The 17,622-nt window shown below is 60.2% G+C and overlaps 1 protein-coding gene and 1 non-coding gene across 8 annotated transcripts; both read right to left on the reverse strand.

The window, feature by feature from the left end:
- Positions 1–3,427: 3,427 nt before the first annotated feature.
- ARID5A (AT-rich interaction domain 5A) lies at positions 3,428–16,559 on the reverse strand. 7 transcript variants are annotated; one of them, XM_036302258.1, is made up of 8 exons: positions 9,402–9,511; positions 8,855–9,010; positions 8,556–8,761; positions 7,543–7,681; positions 7,157–7,209; positions 6,681–6,778; positions 6,228–6,408; positions 3,428–5,027 (listed from the first exon to the last, which is right to left on the reverse strand). In XM_036302258.1, exons 3-8 carry the CDS (start codon positions 8,655–8,657, stop codon positions 3,792–3,794), a joined length of 1,809 nt encoding a protein of 602 aa, XP_036158151.1. In that variant the 5' UTR covers positions 8,658–8,761; positions 8,855–9,010; positions 9,402–9,511; the 3' UTR covers positions 3,428–3,791. The 7 variants fall into 7 exon arrangements, with proteins under 7 accessions (XP_036158151.1, XP_036158154.1, XP_036158150.1 ...); XM_036302261.1 differs by lacking the exons at positions 8,556–8,761; positions 8,855–9,010 and adding an exon at positions 16,461–16,559 and having other exon boundaries at positions 6,255–6,408; positions 9,402–9,517; XM_036302257.1 differs by lacking the exons at positions 8,556–8,761; positions 8,855–9,010 and adding an exon at positions 16,461–16,559 and having other exon boundaries at positions 9,402–9,517.
- On the reverse strand, positions 5,166–5,299 carry LOC118652499. The gene has a single exon (XR_004966646.1). It is a non-coding gene; the product is annotated as a small nucleolar RNA SNORA58 (small nucleolar RNA).
- Positions 16,560–17,622: the final 1,063 nt, after the last annotated feature.

Consider the following 17,622-nt stretch of genomic DNA (forward strand, 5'->3'; position numbering starts at 1 on the left):
TCATTATGACTCATTTAATCTTTATTACCTCCTTAAAGTCATATGTGAGGGCTTCACATATGAATTGGGGGATGAGGGCTAGGTCAGGGCTCCCAGCTGCCCACAGGACAAAGAGGAATTTGGAATGATTTCTTTCCATTCGTCATCTATTGCTTTCCCCCCCATACCCAAGGCCACAGGCACTGCTGTTTACAGATGAGACTGCAATTGTCCCACTCCCACTCTACCCTTGGTTTCAATCACAGATCAGTCCCATCCTCACAGCCACGAGGAAAGACCATTTGGGGTGGAGGGGGGGGCCAGGGGGGAGGCAGCCTACCTGATTTTCTCCATAGAAGTTGCCTCCCTTATAAGTACCCAGGCATTCAACTTGGTAGCTCACGGGCAAGTGATCCCACCCAAGTCCTGCTCCCTCACAGCCCTTCCTCTGGGTGGGAAATCAGACAGCTCTGCACAGGACCTGGGGCTGAGGTGTGGCACTGAGGCCAGGCCCTCAGCCCGTCATCGGGTGGTCAGCATGGCAGGGCTGGCAACAGAGCTGGGGTTGCCTTGGCAGACATTGCCAATCAATGGCACCACTTTCACACCGAGGCAGCTCAAAGCTGCAAAAAACACACGGTGAGGCTGAGTCAGCCAGATAGGACAGCAACAGTCACATGATGGAACTTCAGACCCCGCAAGGTGAGGGCAGGGCAGGCTGGCCACGAGGACTGCGGAAGGAGCCGGTGATGCACGTTCACCCAGGGCTCACTTGCCAAGCACTGTCACTAGAGAGTGCCCATAGCTCTGATGCGGGAATCGCTCACCTCCATGCCACAGGTGAGGACGTGGGGGCCTGGCAAGTGTTTTCGCCTGACGTCGCCACGTCCACACACACACACTTCCTTGGAGGACACTTCCTTGGGAACACAGCACAGGACAGACCAGACCCTCCTGAAAACGTGTCCTGGAGCTGTGCACGCTGGGAGGGGCGCCGTGGGGGGGGCGATGGCGGTGGTGTGCTTCCGATGCTCAGGCTGGGAGCCAGGGAGGAGGGGGGCACCTCTTATTTGCAGCACTTACTGATTCCCTGAGGTGTGAGTGCTCTCACTTCGGCCCTGTTCAGGCTACCAGCATGGCACCACTAAATGGTGACCTCGAAGGGATGAGCCATGGGAGCCAGCGACAGCCAGAAGCACAAGGACTCAGTGGGGGCGGTAGCAGACGGGCCGTACACCCTGTCCCAGGGGTAGCGGCTACTACCCAGTGCCAGGCGGTCGTACCACATGGCCAGATATCCCGGTTTTTAAAGAGAAGCCCAATATCTACATTTTTTATGTGCGATCTTTTGATTTTTAAATGCTGGCAACATTACAGAAACTTTTTTAAAAAAAATCACGGGTCAAACCAAATACATCTTCAGGCCATTGTCTTGAGCCTAAGTCCTCCCTGAGCCACGGAAATCTCTCACCTGTGGGGGCCCCAGCTACCCCTTCCTCTCCCTCCCATGCCAGCCTCGCTGTGCCCACCAAGACCCCTCCACTGCCACCCCTCCAGGGTGTGCCTCTCTCCACACTACCCTGAGGGCTGAGCCACCCACTGCGTCCAGACCCTGTGGCTCCCACTCTGAAGGTCAGGCCTCTGTCGTGGGTGGACCCGTAAGTCCCTCCTCCCCAGTTCTTGCAGACTGCTGTCTTGTGTGTGCGAATCTCAGGGTTTCCACATCTTAACTCTTTGGTCCTTGACCTCCTCTCCTCCAACGATGGTCTCTCCCCTCCGCCCCCTGCCACTCACCACCTGCCCAGGTCCCTCACTCCCTGTCCTCACCTCTCCTCGCCCAGCCTCAACCCCACGGCCCACTACTATCATGCTTCTGCCACCTCAGCACCTGGTCCCCCTCTTGCTTCCTGGACACTCCCAGCACAGCCCCCACTCGCATGAATCCTCTCCAACGCCACACCCAAAGTGGCCAGGAGAAGGCCTCACCGCTGCCAGTCTCACCGGAACTGGTGCCACTAACCTCAATCAAGTAGAACTGGTGCTTCCCAGAAACCCCCGGGCGCTGCCTAGTGCAGCCTGCTCCCTCTCTCCAGAGTTTTCGTTCCCCTCCCTCCACGGCCACCCTCCAACCCGTGGTCCCCATCCTCACTAGGAAAACCAAAGCACCGCCAGAGTTTGCGGCCCCCAACCTGTGCAAGGATACCTGCGTGTCGCTGGGCGTGGTCCCTGCCCCCACCCCAGCAACTAGTCCCACCCAAAAGCTCAGGGCTCTTGTTAGGCCAGGCCAGGCCCCTCGTCTGCTCCCAGCTCACTCAGACCTGAAAGGCTCAATACACAGCCTCACTGCCCGACAGCCCCACCCTCCCGCACTCCGCTCCAAACTCAGAGGCACGTGCCGGCTGCCCCCGCAGGAGCCAGGAGCTCTTCTGCTCGGCCAGCGCAGTTCCAGAGCTCAGGGCTGTTTCCCCATTTGTAAGTGAGAACAGTCCCTCCTCCGGGATTGTGAGGAGAAAATCGCGCAGAGCGGAGCTGCAGGGCACAGTGCACGCTCATTTAGGCCTGGGCACTTGCTGACACCCAAGCAAAGCACAGCGCTGTGTCCAGCTCCGCTCGGGCAGGTGTAATCCCCGGAGCAGCCTCCAGAGGGCGCCGCCATCCCAGCTCTGAGAAGCCTGTACCCAAGCACTGCCGCCAGTGGACGCCACGGGAGGCTGCTGGGCCTGGCAGATGAGGAGGACCCAGCACACAACAGGTAGCTTTCACACCCCTCCTTACCCGGGGGACTTGACCCAGCACCCCTCTTTCTCAACCACTGAGACTCCAGAGGCTTGGAGAGGTGGGCATTACGTGGGTGTGTGTGGGCGTTGGAGCTCAGGGCTGGAGGCCACACTCACAGGTACCTGGAGGGGCATCCGGCAGCTCCCTGGAGGGAGCCGAGAATTGGGACATTCCCCCCTGCAGAGCCTGAGCGTGTTCCCAACAGCGGTGCCCATCCCCCGCAGCTTCCTCATCACCATCCCCAGCTTGGAGGGCGGGTGCCTCACCTGTGCCATCTGAGCTACTGGAGTTGGAGGCTGGGCAGGATGGCCTTCAGCCCTGGCAGCCACCCCCTGCTGCCAGACGTGTTGAGTGTGCCCTGTCTGGGTCTGTCATACTCAGTGGTCTTGCGGTCCTGGCCTCGACCTGCTCACCTGGTAACTAAGGGGTGGTCACACTAACTGCCCCCCCAGGGTCTGAGGTTGTAAGCACCCCAGAAGGCAGGGTGAGATCCAGGGGAGCTAGGAAAGGCCATCGTTGACCAATCTGAGGCCAGAAGTCAGGGATCTGCTAACCCAGTGTCCCCCTCCCTGCCCAAGAGGGGCACTGCCTTCCCACTGGCAGCCCCACCCCAAACACGCCCCTGCCTCACCAGCCCTTGAGAAGGTCACACCATGTACGCCTCAGGGCAGTGGATTCACACGGCATTTTATTGGGTTTTTTGTGGGTATCTGGATGCCTCAAGCTACTAGCTGGCTTCTCAGCCCCTCACCCCGTTCCTGGCCTCCGCTCTGGGGCCCAGCTGGGTGCTGCCAGCCCTGCCCTGCACCAGCTTCTCCTAAGGCCTTCCTACAACTGGACCCCAGCTCCCAGGCTACCGAGACAAACCCCACTGCCACCCTCTGAGCCAGGCTGCCCCCCATGGGCCCGTTCTTGCATTGGGCACAGCCAAGCTCTCCTGAGGAATGAGCTTCCAGCCCAAAGCCCCCTGGCAGTGCCGCCATCTCAGGCTGCATCAGACTCTCCACAGCATAGTGCAGAGCCGTGGCTCCAACCTAGAGCTTGGTATTAAGGTGGAAAGAGAAGTGGGGTGCTGCATAGGTTGTGGCAGGTGGCACGTGCCATGCCGATGAGGCTGGGCAATGTCTGTGGCGGAGGGTGCTGTCGAAGGATGCTGGGGGGAAGTGCATAAGGCCAGCGGCCATGGGTGAGGGGGCTGTAGTGGCCAGGAAGTGAGCCGGGAAGGCTGGGATGACCAGGGGGCTGAAGGGGAACGTAGCCTGGCCCTTTAAGGGGTCCGGGGTGCCAGTGAAGTTCAGTGGGCAGCGCATCATGGTGCCCCTGTAGGCCTCTGGGAGGGCAGGCCCCAGGGCTGGGCCCAGCAAGCAGGAGACGGCCACGCCAGGCCCCACAGACTTGGCCCCACACTCCTTGGCATCCGCCTCCTTGAGAAAGGGAGGCACTGCCTGCAGTTTTTTGCCACTAGGGACAAACCCCTCTTCCTCTCGGCTGCGCTTGCTGAGGCCTGAGCTGCCAGGGAAAGCGGGCAGGGGCACGGGGCTCTCAGCAGGAACCTTGGCCATGGGGGACACCCAGCAGGCTTTGGGCCTGGGGCAGAGGCTGCCTTTTCTGGAGCCCCCTCTGTGGAATGCAGAGGGACGGTTGACATCCCCACCCCACACCAGCGCCGACTCTTTGACTGGCAGCCCCTCCTCTTTTCCAGGGGATCCCCAGAGCACCCCATCTTTGAGATGGGGAAAGAAGTCCCGGGGGTGCTGGCTGATGGGCTTGAGCACCTTGGTGGGGTAGGCATGGAAACAGCCAGTGAAGGTGGGGGCTGGCGGGTGGGGGCCTGCCTGAGCCTCCTCCCCGAGGCTGCCACCAGGGCCCTGTGACCCCTCCTGAGGGGCCAGCTGGTGCCTGTGGTTCTCAGGTGACCCTCCTGGGCTCCGGGGACTCTCTGGGGGGCGAGCAGCCGGGGACGCCTGGGGTTCCCCATTAGGGCTACCTGCCCCGTGGCGACAGCTCTCCTCCTGGCACTGCAAGGCTTCTGCCTTGCTCACCTGGGCCAGGAGCTTCTTTTTGGCCAGTGGTGACATGATGCCATGTGTCTCTTTGCAGTAAAAACTGGACAGGAGCCGCTTGTAGGCCTCAGGGCAGCCGCTGGCACCCACGAAGGGCAGAGAGGACCCGGGAGCTGGGCCTGGTTGTTCGGTTCTGTCCTGGGGTGGCTCCTGGCTGGGGGGCCTCACCAGGTCGATGGGGTCGATCTTGGTCCTTCCTGGCATCATCTAAAATGAGAAAAGGGCAGCCTCAGGGCTGGGCATGTGCCATGCGTCCTGCAGGGAAGTGGTGCCAGCAGGGCCCAGGGGCACCCAGCAGCCTCTGTGCACCACTTTTTGTTGTTTTTATTTATTTATTTATTTTTTAAATGTTGAAGTAATGCAACTTATCCAGCCACTGAGCAGGCTGGCGAGAACTGGCACTAACTCCAAATTACTCTTGCATACACTGTCCCCCTGCCTGGCCATGGGCACAGTCAGGCAAGGTCTACGGTATGCCCTGTTTTGTTAAATCCTTGCCTGTGGATATTTTTTCCATTGATTTTCAGAGAGAGGAAGGGAGGGGGAGAGACAGAGAGAAACATCAGTGTGAGACACACATGAACTGGTTGCCTCCCGCATGTGCCCCAACCGGGGCCGGGGATCAGGCCTGCAACCGAGGCACGTGCCCTTGACCAGAATCAAACCCGAGACCCTTCATTCCGTGGGCTGACCCTCTAAGCCAGTGATGGCGAACCTTTTGAGCTCAGCGTGTCAGCATTTTGAAAAACCCTAACTTAACTCTGGTGCTGTGTCACATATAGAAATTTTTTGATATTTGCAACCAGAGTAAAACAAAGACTTATTTTTGATATTTATTTTATATATTTAAATGCCATTTAACAAAGAAAAATCAGCCAAAAAAATGAGTTCGCGCCGAAACCGATTTGGCTCAGTGGATAGAGCGTCGGCCTGCGGACTAAGGGTCCCGGGTTCGATTCCAGTCGAGGGCATGTACCTGGGTTGCGGGCACATCCCCAGTGGGAGATGTGCAGGAGGCAGCTGATCGATGTTTCTCTCTCATCGATGTTTCTAACTCTCTATCCATCTCCCTTCCTCTCTGTAAAAAATCAATAAAATATATTATTTTTAAAAAATGAGTTCGCGTGTCACCTCTGACACGCGTGTCATAGGTTTGCCATCACTGCTCTAAGCACTGAGTCAGACCGGCCAGGGCTCTGCACAACGTTTTCAAAAGGTCTCGTTTTCAAAAGGCCTGGTGTCCGGACACAGGGCCCGGAGGGTGGAGTTAGGCTGGCGGCAGACCCCACAGGCCTCAGAGAACTTACACCAACAGATTCGGTGTTCTGGGCAGGGCGCTGTGCGGCCATGCCACAGTAGGGGGGGGGGGGGGACATCTGAGAGGCAGGCAGGGAGGTCCTGGCTCACCTGGTGGCCCTGGGGCTCGGGGCTCACCTGGCCCAGCTGCTCCTCCTTGGCCTTCAGCCTCTCGGTGGCCCCGTCGTCCCCTCGAGGCTCCTTGGCCATCTTGTATTGCTTCCTGGGCTTGGAGGGGGGCAGCGGCTTGTCATCCTCCCCCTTCAGGTGCCGCACGTATGGGAGGACCAGCCTGAGGAGGAGCAGCACGTCCACCAGGGGCCAGGCCCGGCAGGCACCCGCTCGCTCCTCCTGCCGCCTTGCACACTCTGGACAGGGCAGGCTGCCCGGCCACCTCTTCCTGCTTGCCCCGCCGGCCGGGCTCCCCTGAGCGGCAGGGCACCCGCCCCACACCCCACTGCTCATCCTGCCCCACCCCTGTCCACAGTATACTCTCAGGCACCCACTCCTGCACCACACCCCCGGGAGGGCAGGACCCCTGCCCTGGAACTGCCCCGGCCGCACCTCTCGTAGTGGCGCCGAGTGCACGTGGCCGCACTGGTGCTGCCTGGGCTGCCCCCCAGCTCGTCATACACGTTCTTCCAGAGGCGGCGGCCGGTCACCTGCAAGGGCACCAGGTGAGGCAGGGTGCCCGCTAGCAGTGAGGCCAGGTTGAGGTTATTGGAGGGGCTCATCTGGCGGCAGGCCAGCACCCCCTCCCCCACCCCTGCCACTGGACTGCTGGCCCAAGCAGCTTTCCGAGCTCGGGGAAGGCAGAACAGATGGGGAAAGAGGAAACTTGCTTTGAGCAGCAAAGTACCAGCGGGCCAGGCGAGCCCTCTCCCTCCCCTCTGCATGCAGGGGCGCTGGGAGGGGCAGGACCGGGGCCCCCATCCTCCTGTCTGGAGGCCAGGGAAGCTCCAAGGGGCTCTCCTCTTTCCCAGCGCCCCTGGGTGCAGTGGGAGACCAGCCTGCTGAGGGCTCAGGGGTGCCTTCTTTACCATCTCGTAGGCCCCCAGCTTCTCCACGGCCTTGTAGATCTTCCACAGGTTAACTGGGGAAAAGAGAGGGGAGGGCACCATCAGTCTCTGCCATAGGAGGGTGGCCCGCAGCCCATTCCCGTGGCCTGTCAGGCAGGCACAGAACCAGGGCCACTGCGATGGACAGCAGGCTGGGCGGGTCCTGGGCACTGCTGCCCAGTGGCTGGTGAAGGTGGAGATGCAGCCCCGCCCGTTGCCAGCCCAGCACCGGGAAGGGGGTACCCCTATATGTAACCCTGTGGGCTGGTAGTGTCAGGGTCACCAGAGTGGAGGTGCCTGCCCCAATGCCCTGCCTAGCTGGGGTCCCCTACCGGGCCCCCCTCCCTGCCTGCACCCCAGGGACGCACTCTGCTTGAAGCCAAGATGGGGCACCCTCTCGATGGGCGTGTGTCGCTCCTTCATGAACTTGTAGAGGCTGACCAGGAAGGCCTGCTCCTCCTCCCGCTCCTGCGCCTCCTCCCGCTCCCCGCCTGCCTCGGGGGAGTCCTAGGGAAAGAGCAGGAGGCAGAGGGATCAGCCCCCAGTGGGTGGCTGGGAACGGGCTGACCACTGGGCCCCAACCCCAGGCTCCCACAGGAGGGAGCAGGCCCCTAGTAGCCAGCCTACTGCTCGGGCTGGATGACTGTTCTGGTGCCAGAAAGATGCTGCTGTCCCCAGCCCCAGGCCAGGTCCACAGAGGCTGGCTCCAGAGGTGGCCGTAGCCTCGCACCTTCTCCAGGCCTCTCTCCAGCCACAGGTCACCTCTGTCTTTTTTTAAAAGTATATTTTTATTGGTTTCAGAGAGGAAGGGAGGAGAGAGAGATAGAGACATCAATGATGAGAGAGAATCATTGATCAGCTGCCTCCTGCACGCCCCCCACTGGGGATCAAGCCCACAACCTGCATGTGCCCTGACTTGGAATCTAACCGTGACCTCCTGGTTCCTAGGTCGATGCTCAACCACTGAGCCACGCCGGCCCGGCCCGATCACCTCTTTATCTGGATCGAGATGGGTGACATCTCCGTCTCGGCTCCTCTACCAGACTGAGTTCCTGGAGACAGGCTTGTGTCCCTAGGCCCCCAGGTGGCCCCAGGGGTCAAAGCTGAAGGAGCAGCCTTGGCCGTGGGTCAGTTGGTTGGAGCATTCCCGTACACCGAAAGGATGTGCACACAGGAGGCAACAGCTTGATGTTTCTCTCTCCCCCCGCCCCTTCCTTTCTCTAAAATCAATAAACATATCGGGTAAGGATTAAAAAAAAAAAAAAAGGAAAGGCACAAAGGTGCTTGTGGCTTTCTGGCACTGGGGGCTGCTTAGCCGGGCCTGTGCCCAGCCAGCCTTGGCCGTGGTGCCTTCCTCCCTGACCCGCCGGGCTGTGCTGACCTCAGGGAGGAGGGGCCGCGTCCCGGTTCCTGGCACACTGTCGAATGCACAGGACTTTTGGCTTCTGCTCTCAGAGGTGCAGTCCCTCCTGGTGCTGTTCATCGGGCTAGTGGCTCAGGGCAGGGGGTACGGCGAGGCCGGGGCTGAGGGCTCAGGGAACCGAAGCTCCCAGGTCGTGGGTGGGAGGCCCCAAATACCAGAAGGACCTGGAACAGCACAGAGAGCCATGCGTTCCCCAGATAGTCCACCAAGTGCCGTTTCCGTGTTCTTGATAATAAACACGCAAGCTCACGCGTTACCTATGAAACTAACATCCTGGAGACCAAGGCTCTGGGTGGTGCTGCCCCAGAAAGAAGCTCGTCACATGCATTTGTGCTTCTCTGAACTCCACGCAGGCCATTAAACTGTGACCACGGGCGACCACTCTCCTACATGGATTAGGATTTCACTCCAGCCTGCCGCCAAAGCAAACAGCCGAGATGAGTGGGTGCCGAGCCGGCCACTCTGCTGTGTCCCCACAGCTCCTCAGCCTCCCTGACCTCACCCGGGACGTCTGTGTCCACGTTATACGTGTGGGCGGATGGACGGGTGTAAATGCAGTTTTGCATCATAGGACAGTGCTTTTATCTGTGTCGTCTGATCAGAGCTCCAGGCAAGCTTCGCTGATCCAGGGCTCCGCTATGAAAAAGAAGTCTGGCACCCACCCTGGCGAGGGCGAGCCCTCCTGCCTGCCTGGCTCCCACACCTCCCAGAGCAGGGCCGGCCCGCTCCTGGCTCTGCAGCAGTGGGGGAGGGAGCACATCCCAAGTTCACCTGGAAAGGACCCCGGGGAACCACCTAACTCACCTCCAGCTGGATTGGGCTCTGGCTCCTGCTCTGCTCACCATCGGGTTGAGGGGACACCGGTGGGTCTGGGGGATCGTCCCCCTCTGACTGTCTACTTTTCCCTTCGGCAGGAGGTGCTGTGAGGAGAGGAAGAAGAGGGAGAGAGCAGGGGACACGTGAGATGCAGGCAGGGAGGACAGGCTCCCTGGGGAGGCGCCGGATCTGGAGGGTCCTCTCCCTCCTCAGCTGACCCTCTGCTCTCCCGGGTCCACCCCCCATCACACACCTGCCACTCGTCCTTCCTTGTCCCACATCTCCCCCCATCTCTGAAAGAAACCCCAGCCAGCTGGGGATCCAGTCCGAGGAGGCTGGGCCATGGTGCTGGGGAAACCTGTCTCCAAGATCTGCCCCACATTCAGGCCGGAGGTTCTCCCAGCAGCTCAGCGGACCTGGGAGCACCGCTGAGCTGCCACGTGTGTGGGCCCCCAAAGCAGCGCAGGGGTGCTGGGCCCGTAGGTCCTCCAGGAATCACTCAGGAAGGAGTAAGTTCCTGCTTGTGACGCACTGAGCCTTTCCCTGAGCATCTGCAGGCCCCCCTTCCCCTCACCTGCAAGGGTCCTGGTGACCCTTCAGTTCCCCCTGACAATCACTTCCTCTGCACGGCCCTTCCCAGCCAAGTACCGTCTCCTGCTTCTGTCTGGCCTCCTCACTCCTCCACCGTCCTGATTGCCTGCGCCTATCGGCCAGTGAGGGTGAGTGCAGGGGGGCCACGGGCCCTTCGCTCAGCACAGCCGTGAGCTGATGGGTGCAAAACCTCCACACCCTGCCACGGCCAAAGCACCGCCACGGAAACTGCCCGAGCCACGTGGCAGGCTGGCAGCAGACACAAGACCAGGAAGCCACATCTTTGACCGCCCTTCCTTCCTTTTTCCCTTCGTTCATCTAACATGAACTGCTCCATAGTCCTGGCTCGCTCCAGGGACTGCTGGGAACCTGTGAGGCTAACACAGGTTCTTTCTGATACTTGGGGCCCCCCTCCTTCCCAGACAGAAAACATCTCCTTCACAACAGCCCACACCAACATGGCCCACGCGGCCGGGGCCCCCAGAAGCACATGCTATTAGCACCTCTGGCCACTGGATGCTGTCCCCCCCCCAGCAGCTGTTCACCGAAGGGCCACTATGCCTGCCAACATTCACACTGTGGGTCCTCGGCTCCGTGACCCTGGCTCTCTCATTCAGTCCCAGAAGGAATCGCATTTTAAAGAGGGGAGAGCTGGAGCCGGGGAGGGAAACCAGAATTCAGACAAGGTCTGTCTGACCCCATCCACCACTGACCCGGCCACCACTGTGGCTGCTGTGGTTACCGCCACTGTTTGCAAGGCCTTGAGGAAGAGCCTAACTAGCCTGGGAAAGAACTGAAGGGTCACCAGGACCCTTGCAGGTGAGGGGAATGCTTGTCAGGAAGAGACACAGCCACTGCCCAGGCTGGCTTCTGACCACCAGAGGCAGGGCTGGCCTCCAGAAACAGCCAGTTGCTAACAATGACCCCCCCGCCCCCGCCCCCAGTCCTGGCTGGGTGCTCAGTGGTTGAGTATCAACCCATGAAACAAGGTCATGGGTTTGATTCCTGGTCAGGACACGTGCCAGGGTTGTGGCTCCATCCCCACTACTGGTCGTGCAGGAGGCAGCCAATCTGTGTTTCTCTCTCATCGATGTTTCTATCTCTTTATCCCCCGCACTTCCTCTCTCTTTAAAGTCAATAAAAATATGATTTTAAAATATACTTTAAAATAAAAAGGTTGTGGGCTCGGTTCCCAGTCAGGGCACATTCCCAGGTTGCAGGTTTGATCCTTCGTCAGGGTTCTTATGGGAGGCAACCAATTGATGTTTCTCACTCACACTGATGTTTCTCTCCTTTCCTCTCTAAACATCCTCGGGTGAGGATTAAAAAACAATAATGACCGCCCCCCGCCCCCGAGACTGATACTTCTCCTTGGGCAACTGACTCTGTGCCTGTCTTCCCTCCTGATTCAAGTCCTCCGCCTGCTGTCCGTGAATTCCCACAGTCTCCCGCTCACGGGAGCGCCTGCCACCAGCGGCTTCTCTCCTTTCCCCTCCGGCCCCTCCACCCTGCTTTGCGTCCTCTCCCTTCTGTCCTGCGGGCTCAGATCCTCAGCACCGCAGGCTCCTCCCCATCTGCCCCTGGGACCTGCGCTTCTCACTGGAGCCTCCTGCAAACTGGCTATGTGACTCTGCAAGCCGCTGCCCTGGGCTCAGAGAAACGGGGGTGGGAACAGGCCCTTTAGAATCACCTGGGGCGCATTCTAAAGACACCCATGCCTGTCTGCCCACCCCCACCTGTGTGATTTAGGGTCCTGCCGGGGGGGCTTCGGAGGTAAAGCTCCCCAGGGCACCCGGGGGCAGCCAGGTTGAGCCCCCTGGCCAGAGGATCTCTAGTCCCCTCTTCGGGGGTTCGGGTTCGGAGTCGGTGCTCTGCCTGGGCCACACTCGGAAAGACACCTGGAGGCGGGCGCTCCAGTTACCTGGAAAGGAGGTCACCAACCTGAGCTGTTCAATCCCAGGCAGCAAAGGGATAAGAGCGCCCGCATCGAGCCACAAAGGGACTCTTTACCTCTGTGTCCAGCTGAGTCCCCACATGAACTCGGCCTCCATTCTCCCCCAACCAAGGCCAGTATGTCTCCCTTCCTGGCTGGGCCTGGCTGCAGCTGCCACAGCCTTGGATGGTGGACGGAGAGTCCAGGGTGCCTCGGGACTGCTCAAGACCCTTCCTGTGTTAGGAATCTCATTTCATCCCATCTCATTTCTGCCCTAATCACTTCCTTCCCAGTCATTTGTAGACGGGGCTCCAGGAAATCTGCATTTGCAAAAAGGGTTCTGCTGCAACAAATAAATTTAAACTCCCCTGCCATGGTGACGGGCGAGCCCCCCTACCTGCCCAGCCTCTAGTTCTGACACTTCCCAACGCAGGGCCATGGGTCTCCCGGCCACATCCTGCCTGCAGAGGCAGAGCCCACCTGCCCTGAGGGACGCTGTGGCCAGGGAGCCACCACACGGCTGTCTTGCTCTGAGCTACAGGCACAGACCCCTCTGAGCAGAAAGCTCGATGCCCTATTGTAACAGAGGAGGCAGATTCAAGGACACAGCCCTGCTCCCCATAGGAATGGTGTTCGGACATTGCTTTTTCCACCAGGAAGCAATAATGACAATAATGGTGATGGTGGCTTCACTGTTTACTTTGCATACATCTGGAATCTATAAGGTATGAAATCAGGACCTTAACCATAGTCCTCCCCCCACTGGTTAGATGGTCCCAGTAGTGACTGAGTGACCCCCTTCCCCCCAATAATCTGAAATGCTACTTTTCCCACCATCTAAAGGCTTCCCCGGAGGGCATCTGGGACGGGTTTGGGCTTTCGGTTCTGTCCTGTTGACTGGAATGCTGGGACCCGTGCACACTGTTGTCATTTTTATGGCTTGGTGAGACAACTTACTACCCAGAGCATGTCCCAGCATTCGTCTTCTGTTTAAAAAAAGTTCCACCCGAACTTTAGGATAATTTTGTCACATTCCCTTAAAAAAAATAAAACATCCACTGGGTTTTGACTGAAGTGCATTTAAATGTAGAAATAACTTTGAGAAGAAGTAACACCTTTGGGTGATGCATCTTCCTTTTCAGGACCAGAGAGGCAGGTCTCCCTTTGCAGACGGTCCTTGTAAAAGGCCCGGTGTCCTGGCTTTTAAGCGTATCCCTCACATTTCCTGAAGTGAGATGCTAGTGTGAGGAAAGCCGTGATAATCGAGGGTAGGACTTGGCTCCACGGCCCCTGACACCCCCTCGCTTCCCGGTTGAGAAGAGGACAGAGGAAGGCTGGGCCAATGAACCTGGCCTCCCTGGGCAGGGGACTGCTCAAGACCCTTCCTGTGTTAGGAATCTCATTTCATCTCAGAACCTAAACCACGGCCGTGCAGAAGTTGGTTTCAGCCTCTGACTCCAACGGACGGTGCTCCCTGCAGCCATTCCCTCCTTCCTTTCCATGCTCCTCACTCCAGAAGCTCGTCAGTGCCCTGGCCGGCCTGGCACCAGGCGTCTGGCACATGATCCCACGAATATTCCCAGCCACCAGTGGGTATTTCCCTTTTTACCGACACAATACCTAAGACTCAGACAGTCTCAGTAACAGCTTATTAGCAGCGCAGGTGGCATGCAGCACCCTGAGGTCTGGAGGTTTTTGTTAACAGGAGCAGGGAGACCCAGGTTCCTTATCTGTGCCCAGGCGCTCTAAGGGACCGAGCAGGTCTGCAGCCTCCCGTGACATCATACTGTCATGTGCTGACAAGAGCCTGCTGAAAGCAGATGAGGTGCAGAGGAGTGATGGGGAGGGGGCTCTGCCACCATACAGGTACGCCTTTATCACGCCAGTCACAGCTTCTGTGTCTTGGTGTCCCCACCTATAAAGTGGCCGTGCTAGACTCCAGAGGCCCACGGTGCTGAGCAGAACAAAGTGAGAAATGAGCTTCCCCACAAACCACAGCCAAGCGTGTGTGAGAGCTTGTGAGAGCGTGGATGAGAGTGTGTATATAATGTATCAGTGTGAGTGCATGAGAATGTGCATGTGAGAGTGTGTGTATGAAGGTGACTGTGAGAGTGTATAGTGTATTGTATGACTGTGTACATGTGTAACTATACAACTGTGTGTGTGAGTGCATGTGTGCATGAGTGTGAATGCATGTGTACGTGAGTGTATGTGACAGCGTGACTGCAAATGTGTGTAAGTGTGCACATGTGCATGAGTGTGCGTGTGTACACACCTCCCTCTGTGAGGTTTGAGGTCTGTGCCCTGCTTGCTCCCCATGTCCACGGCCCAGAGTAGTGTATGGCAGGACCAGTGCTCCACAGACATCAGCCCGAGACCCGCACGAGCCACCTGATCTCAGACACTCCTGATGCCCAGAGAGGGGCTTGGGCGGTGACGAGTTCAGGGCCATACAACCAGTCAGTGCCAGGCCACACTACCTCTGCCCGACTCCCCCCTATCCCTCCCACTCCGGCCCCACCCAATTCACACTTGGTGTGATGGAAGTGACACTTCCGTTCATGAAAAGTCACCTACTGAGAGCTCTGTGTCAATTTTAACAATAATGGTACCAGCGGCCTAAGCAACAACCTGCAGACACGGCCCCACCCCTGAGATGCACGGCTCGTCCTTCCTCGCTTCAGGGGGAGCCCATACAAAGGCAGCCTTTGATGCTGCCAGTCCACTCGTGGCCCAGGAGCGGCTGCCTGGCAGAGTCCTGTGTGGCACTGCTCCAGGGGCGGTTTCTGGAGGGCTGCTCTCCAGCCAGCACTGAGGACACACAGCTGGACATGGACCCCGACGGCTCAGCGTGCCGCTTCTGCCCAGCCTTGCCTCAGTCCAGCTGGGGACAGGCCTGCCAGCTGCTGGGTGCAGCCTGCCAGCCTGGAGAGTATACAAGGGAGGGGCGTGGGGTCCCTCTTAGCAGCTCTGCCCTGTCCTTGGGCCCCATTCCAGGACAGGGCTGCCCCATGCCCCTCTCGCCCGTCTGGGCCACATCTGATGAGAACGGTTGCAGCTCCAGCCCCGGCCTGTTTCCCGCGGCGGGAGAGCCGTAGCAGCCAGGCCAGGGGCTTGTGAGTCGTGGCCAACAGGACAGGCACAGCCTGAGCCCGCGGGAGGTGCGGGGACCGGCGGGAGTGCGGGCTATCCAGCGGGTCTCCCACCGGAGACAGGAGACAAGGGGAGGTGGGGGGGGGGGGCTGTCCTCCTCACTGCGGGACCCCGTGGTCTCCAGGCATCAGTTCCTCAGACTAAGTCAAAGGAGGGGTGTCCCCGAGGCCTCGCGACCTCTGCCACTCCAGCTCCGAGTGGAGACGGTCCGGGCTCCCAGACGCTGCAAGCCCGCAGGCCGACCTCCTGGCCGCCGTCCCTCCCCTCCCCTGTGCTGCAGGCGCGCGCGTCGGTGTCCGAAGGGCAAGGAGTGTCGGTTCTCGTCCCTCCGGCCGGAGACGCGCCCCGCCGGCCGGCGACTCCGCCAAGGACCCGCACCGGCGCCCCAGCGGGTCTGCAGGAGTGGGGGTGTGGGTGGCGCCCCTGGACGCGGCGGAGGAACCCGACCCCTCCCGGCAGCCTTTCCCTCGGGAGACCCGAGGGGGGTAGACGAGAGAGAACAGGAGAGCGGGGGGCGGCGACCCCCGGGCCGCCGCGGGGACGAGGAGCGCGGCCGGGCGGCCGAAGGGAGCCCCGGGAAGGAGGGGAGAGCGAGGGGAGGCGGGAGAAGGGCGGCGAGCGGCGAGGACCCGCGCGGCCCGGCGGAAAGAGGAACCGGCGATTCTTCAAAGTGCGCCGGGCGAGTTCTTCAAAACCCGCGCAGCGTCACTTTCAGGAAACGGCGGGCGCGGCGGGCAGCGCCTCGGACCCGAGCCTTTCCCGGCCGCGCGGCGGGTTCTGAGAACTGGGGCTGGCGGGGAGGGGGCGGGGCGGGGCAGGTGGGGGCGGAGGGGGCAGGTGGGAGGCCGGGGCGGGCGCAGAAGGAGGGCAGGGGCCGAAGGGGAGCGCTGGAGGTGGGGGGCAGCGGGGGCGCGGACAATGGGGTCCCGGGGCAGATGGGGCGGGGGCAGGAGGGGCGCAGCCGGGGCGGGAGCGGCGACGGCGCGGACAGCTGTCACAACAAATTCGCTGAGGCCAGCGCGCGAGGGAAACCGCGGCAGGAAGTGGGATGACAGCGCGAGGACGGCGCGTCTCGGTCAGGAGACGCGAGAAGAGTTTCGAGATAAACGGCCGGGAAGCCCCGCCGCCAGAACTTTCGGTCTCCTTTTCGGAGAGCGCGCGCCGCCACCCGGCCTCCCTCCCGAGCGGGCGGAGGCGCTGGGCCCCGGGCAGGCTGAGTCCCGGGGCCGGCGGGGTCCCCAGCCCCAGCCCCGCTCCGCTCCGCTCCCCGAAGCGGCGCCCACGGCCGCGAGGCCCGGGCAGACCCAGCGCCGCAGCCCCGCGCTCCCTGCGGGCCTCCAGCCCGTTCCCGCCGGCCGCGAGCGGCTTACCCATGGCCCCGCGAGGTCCCGCGGTGCGCCGAGCCCTCCGCACGCGCGGCTCCGAACCCCGCGCTCCCGGCGCTCTGGCAGCCTTGCCGCCCCGCCCCGGCCGGCTCCGCCCCCAGAACCGCCCAGCACCGCCAGGCTCCGCCCCCAGCACCGCCGGCTCCGCCCCCATCTCCGCACTGACCCCGCCCCTCTCCAACTCTGGTTGGTGGGTCCGAGTCTCCGTGGGCAGGGGCCGCCCCCTGAGCCCGGAGTACTCTGGGAGTGGTAGTGCGCTCTCCCCCAGGCTCCTCGCCTTAAAGCAGGACCCCCGGAATCACTGCTGCTTGTAGAGGCACAACTGGAGGCTTGGGAAACCCCCTGCCAGCAGACCGCCGCGGGGTGGGCGGCGTAAGCAAGTGCTGCTGACTGACTTGAACTGGGTCCAGCTCAACATTGAAGTTGAGGTGGTGAGTGTTAGCTCAACCAGGACCCCAGCCCAAACCAGCAAGGCCTTGCCAAAGCTCTGTGCGGTCCTAGAAGTGCCCAGAACAGGAAACCTGCCTTTGGTGGCCAATGTCCACATATGTCATGAAGACAGAGCGTGTCAGCTACATGTGCCACGGCCCCTGCTTGGAGAAGTGAGGTGAGGTTTAGTTGGGAGAGGGGGGCCAGAGGAGATGCTGAGCCAGCTGAGGAGGGCAGCTTGCCTGGCATGTGCACTGGCCATGTGCCCATCACAGAATAGGAAACTGAGGCTTGGCTCTGCGAGCCCTGGTCTCGCAGCATCATCCACAAAAACCAAAAGGGGAGCAACCCAGTGTCCACTGGTGGGTGAGTGGGTAGGCGGGAGTGTATGCTGACAATATTATGGAATATTACCCAGTTTTACAAGGAACACATATGCTACAACATGAATGAACCTCAAAGACATTATGCTGAGTGAAATAACCGAGACACAAAAGGACAAATACTGCATTATCCCACTTATATAAGTATTAAAGTCAAATTCATAGAGACAAATAGTAGAATGGTGGTTGCCAGGGGCTCGGGGGCGGGGGGGGGGAATGGGGTGTTTAATAAGTATAGTTTTAGTTTTGCCAGATGAAAAAGTTCTGGAGACAGATGGTGGTGATGGTTGCACAACAATGTGAATGTGCTTAATGCCACCGAACTGTACACTTAA

Source organism: Myotis myotis, unplaced genomic scaffold (assembly GCF_014108235.1).
Source record: "Myotis myotis isolate mMyoMyo1 unplaced genomic scaffold, mMyoMyo1.p scaffold_m19_p_30, whole genome shotgun sequence".
Lineage (NCBI taxonomy): Eukaryota > Metazoa > Chordata > Mammalia > Chiroptera > Vespertilionidae > Myotis > Myotis myotis.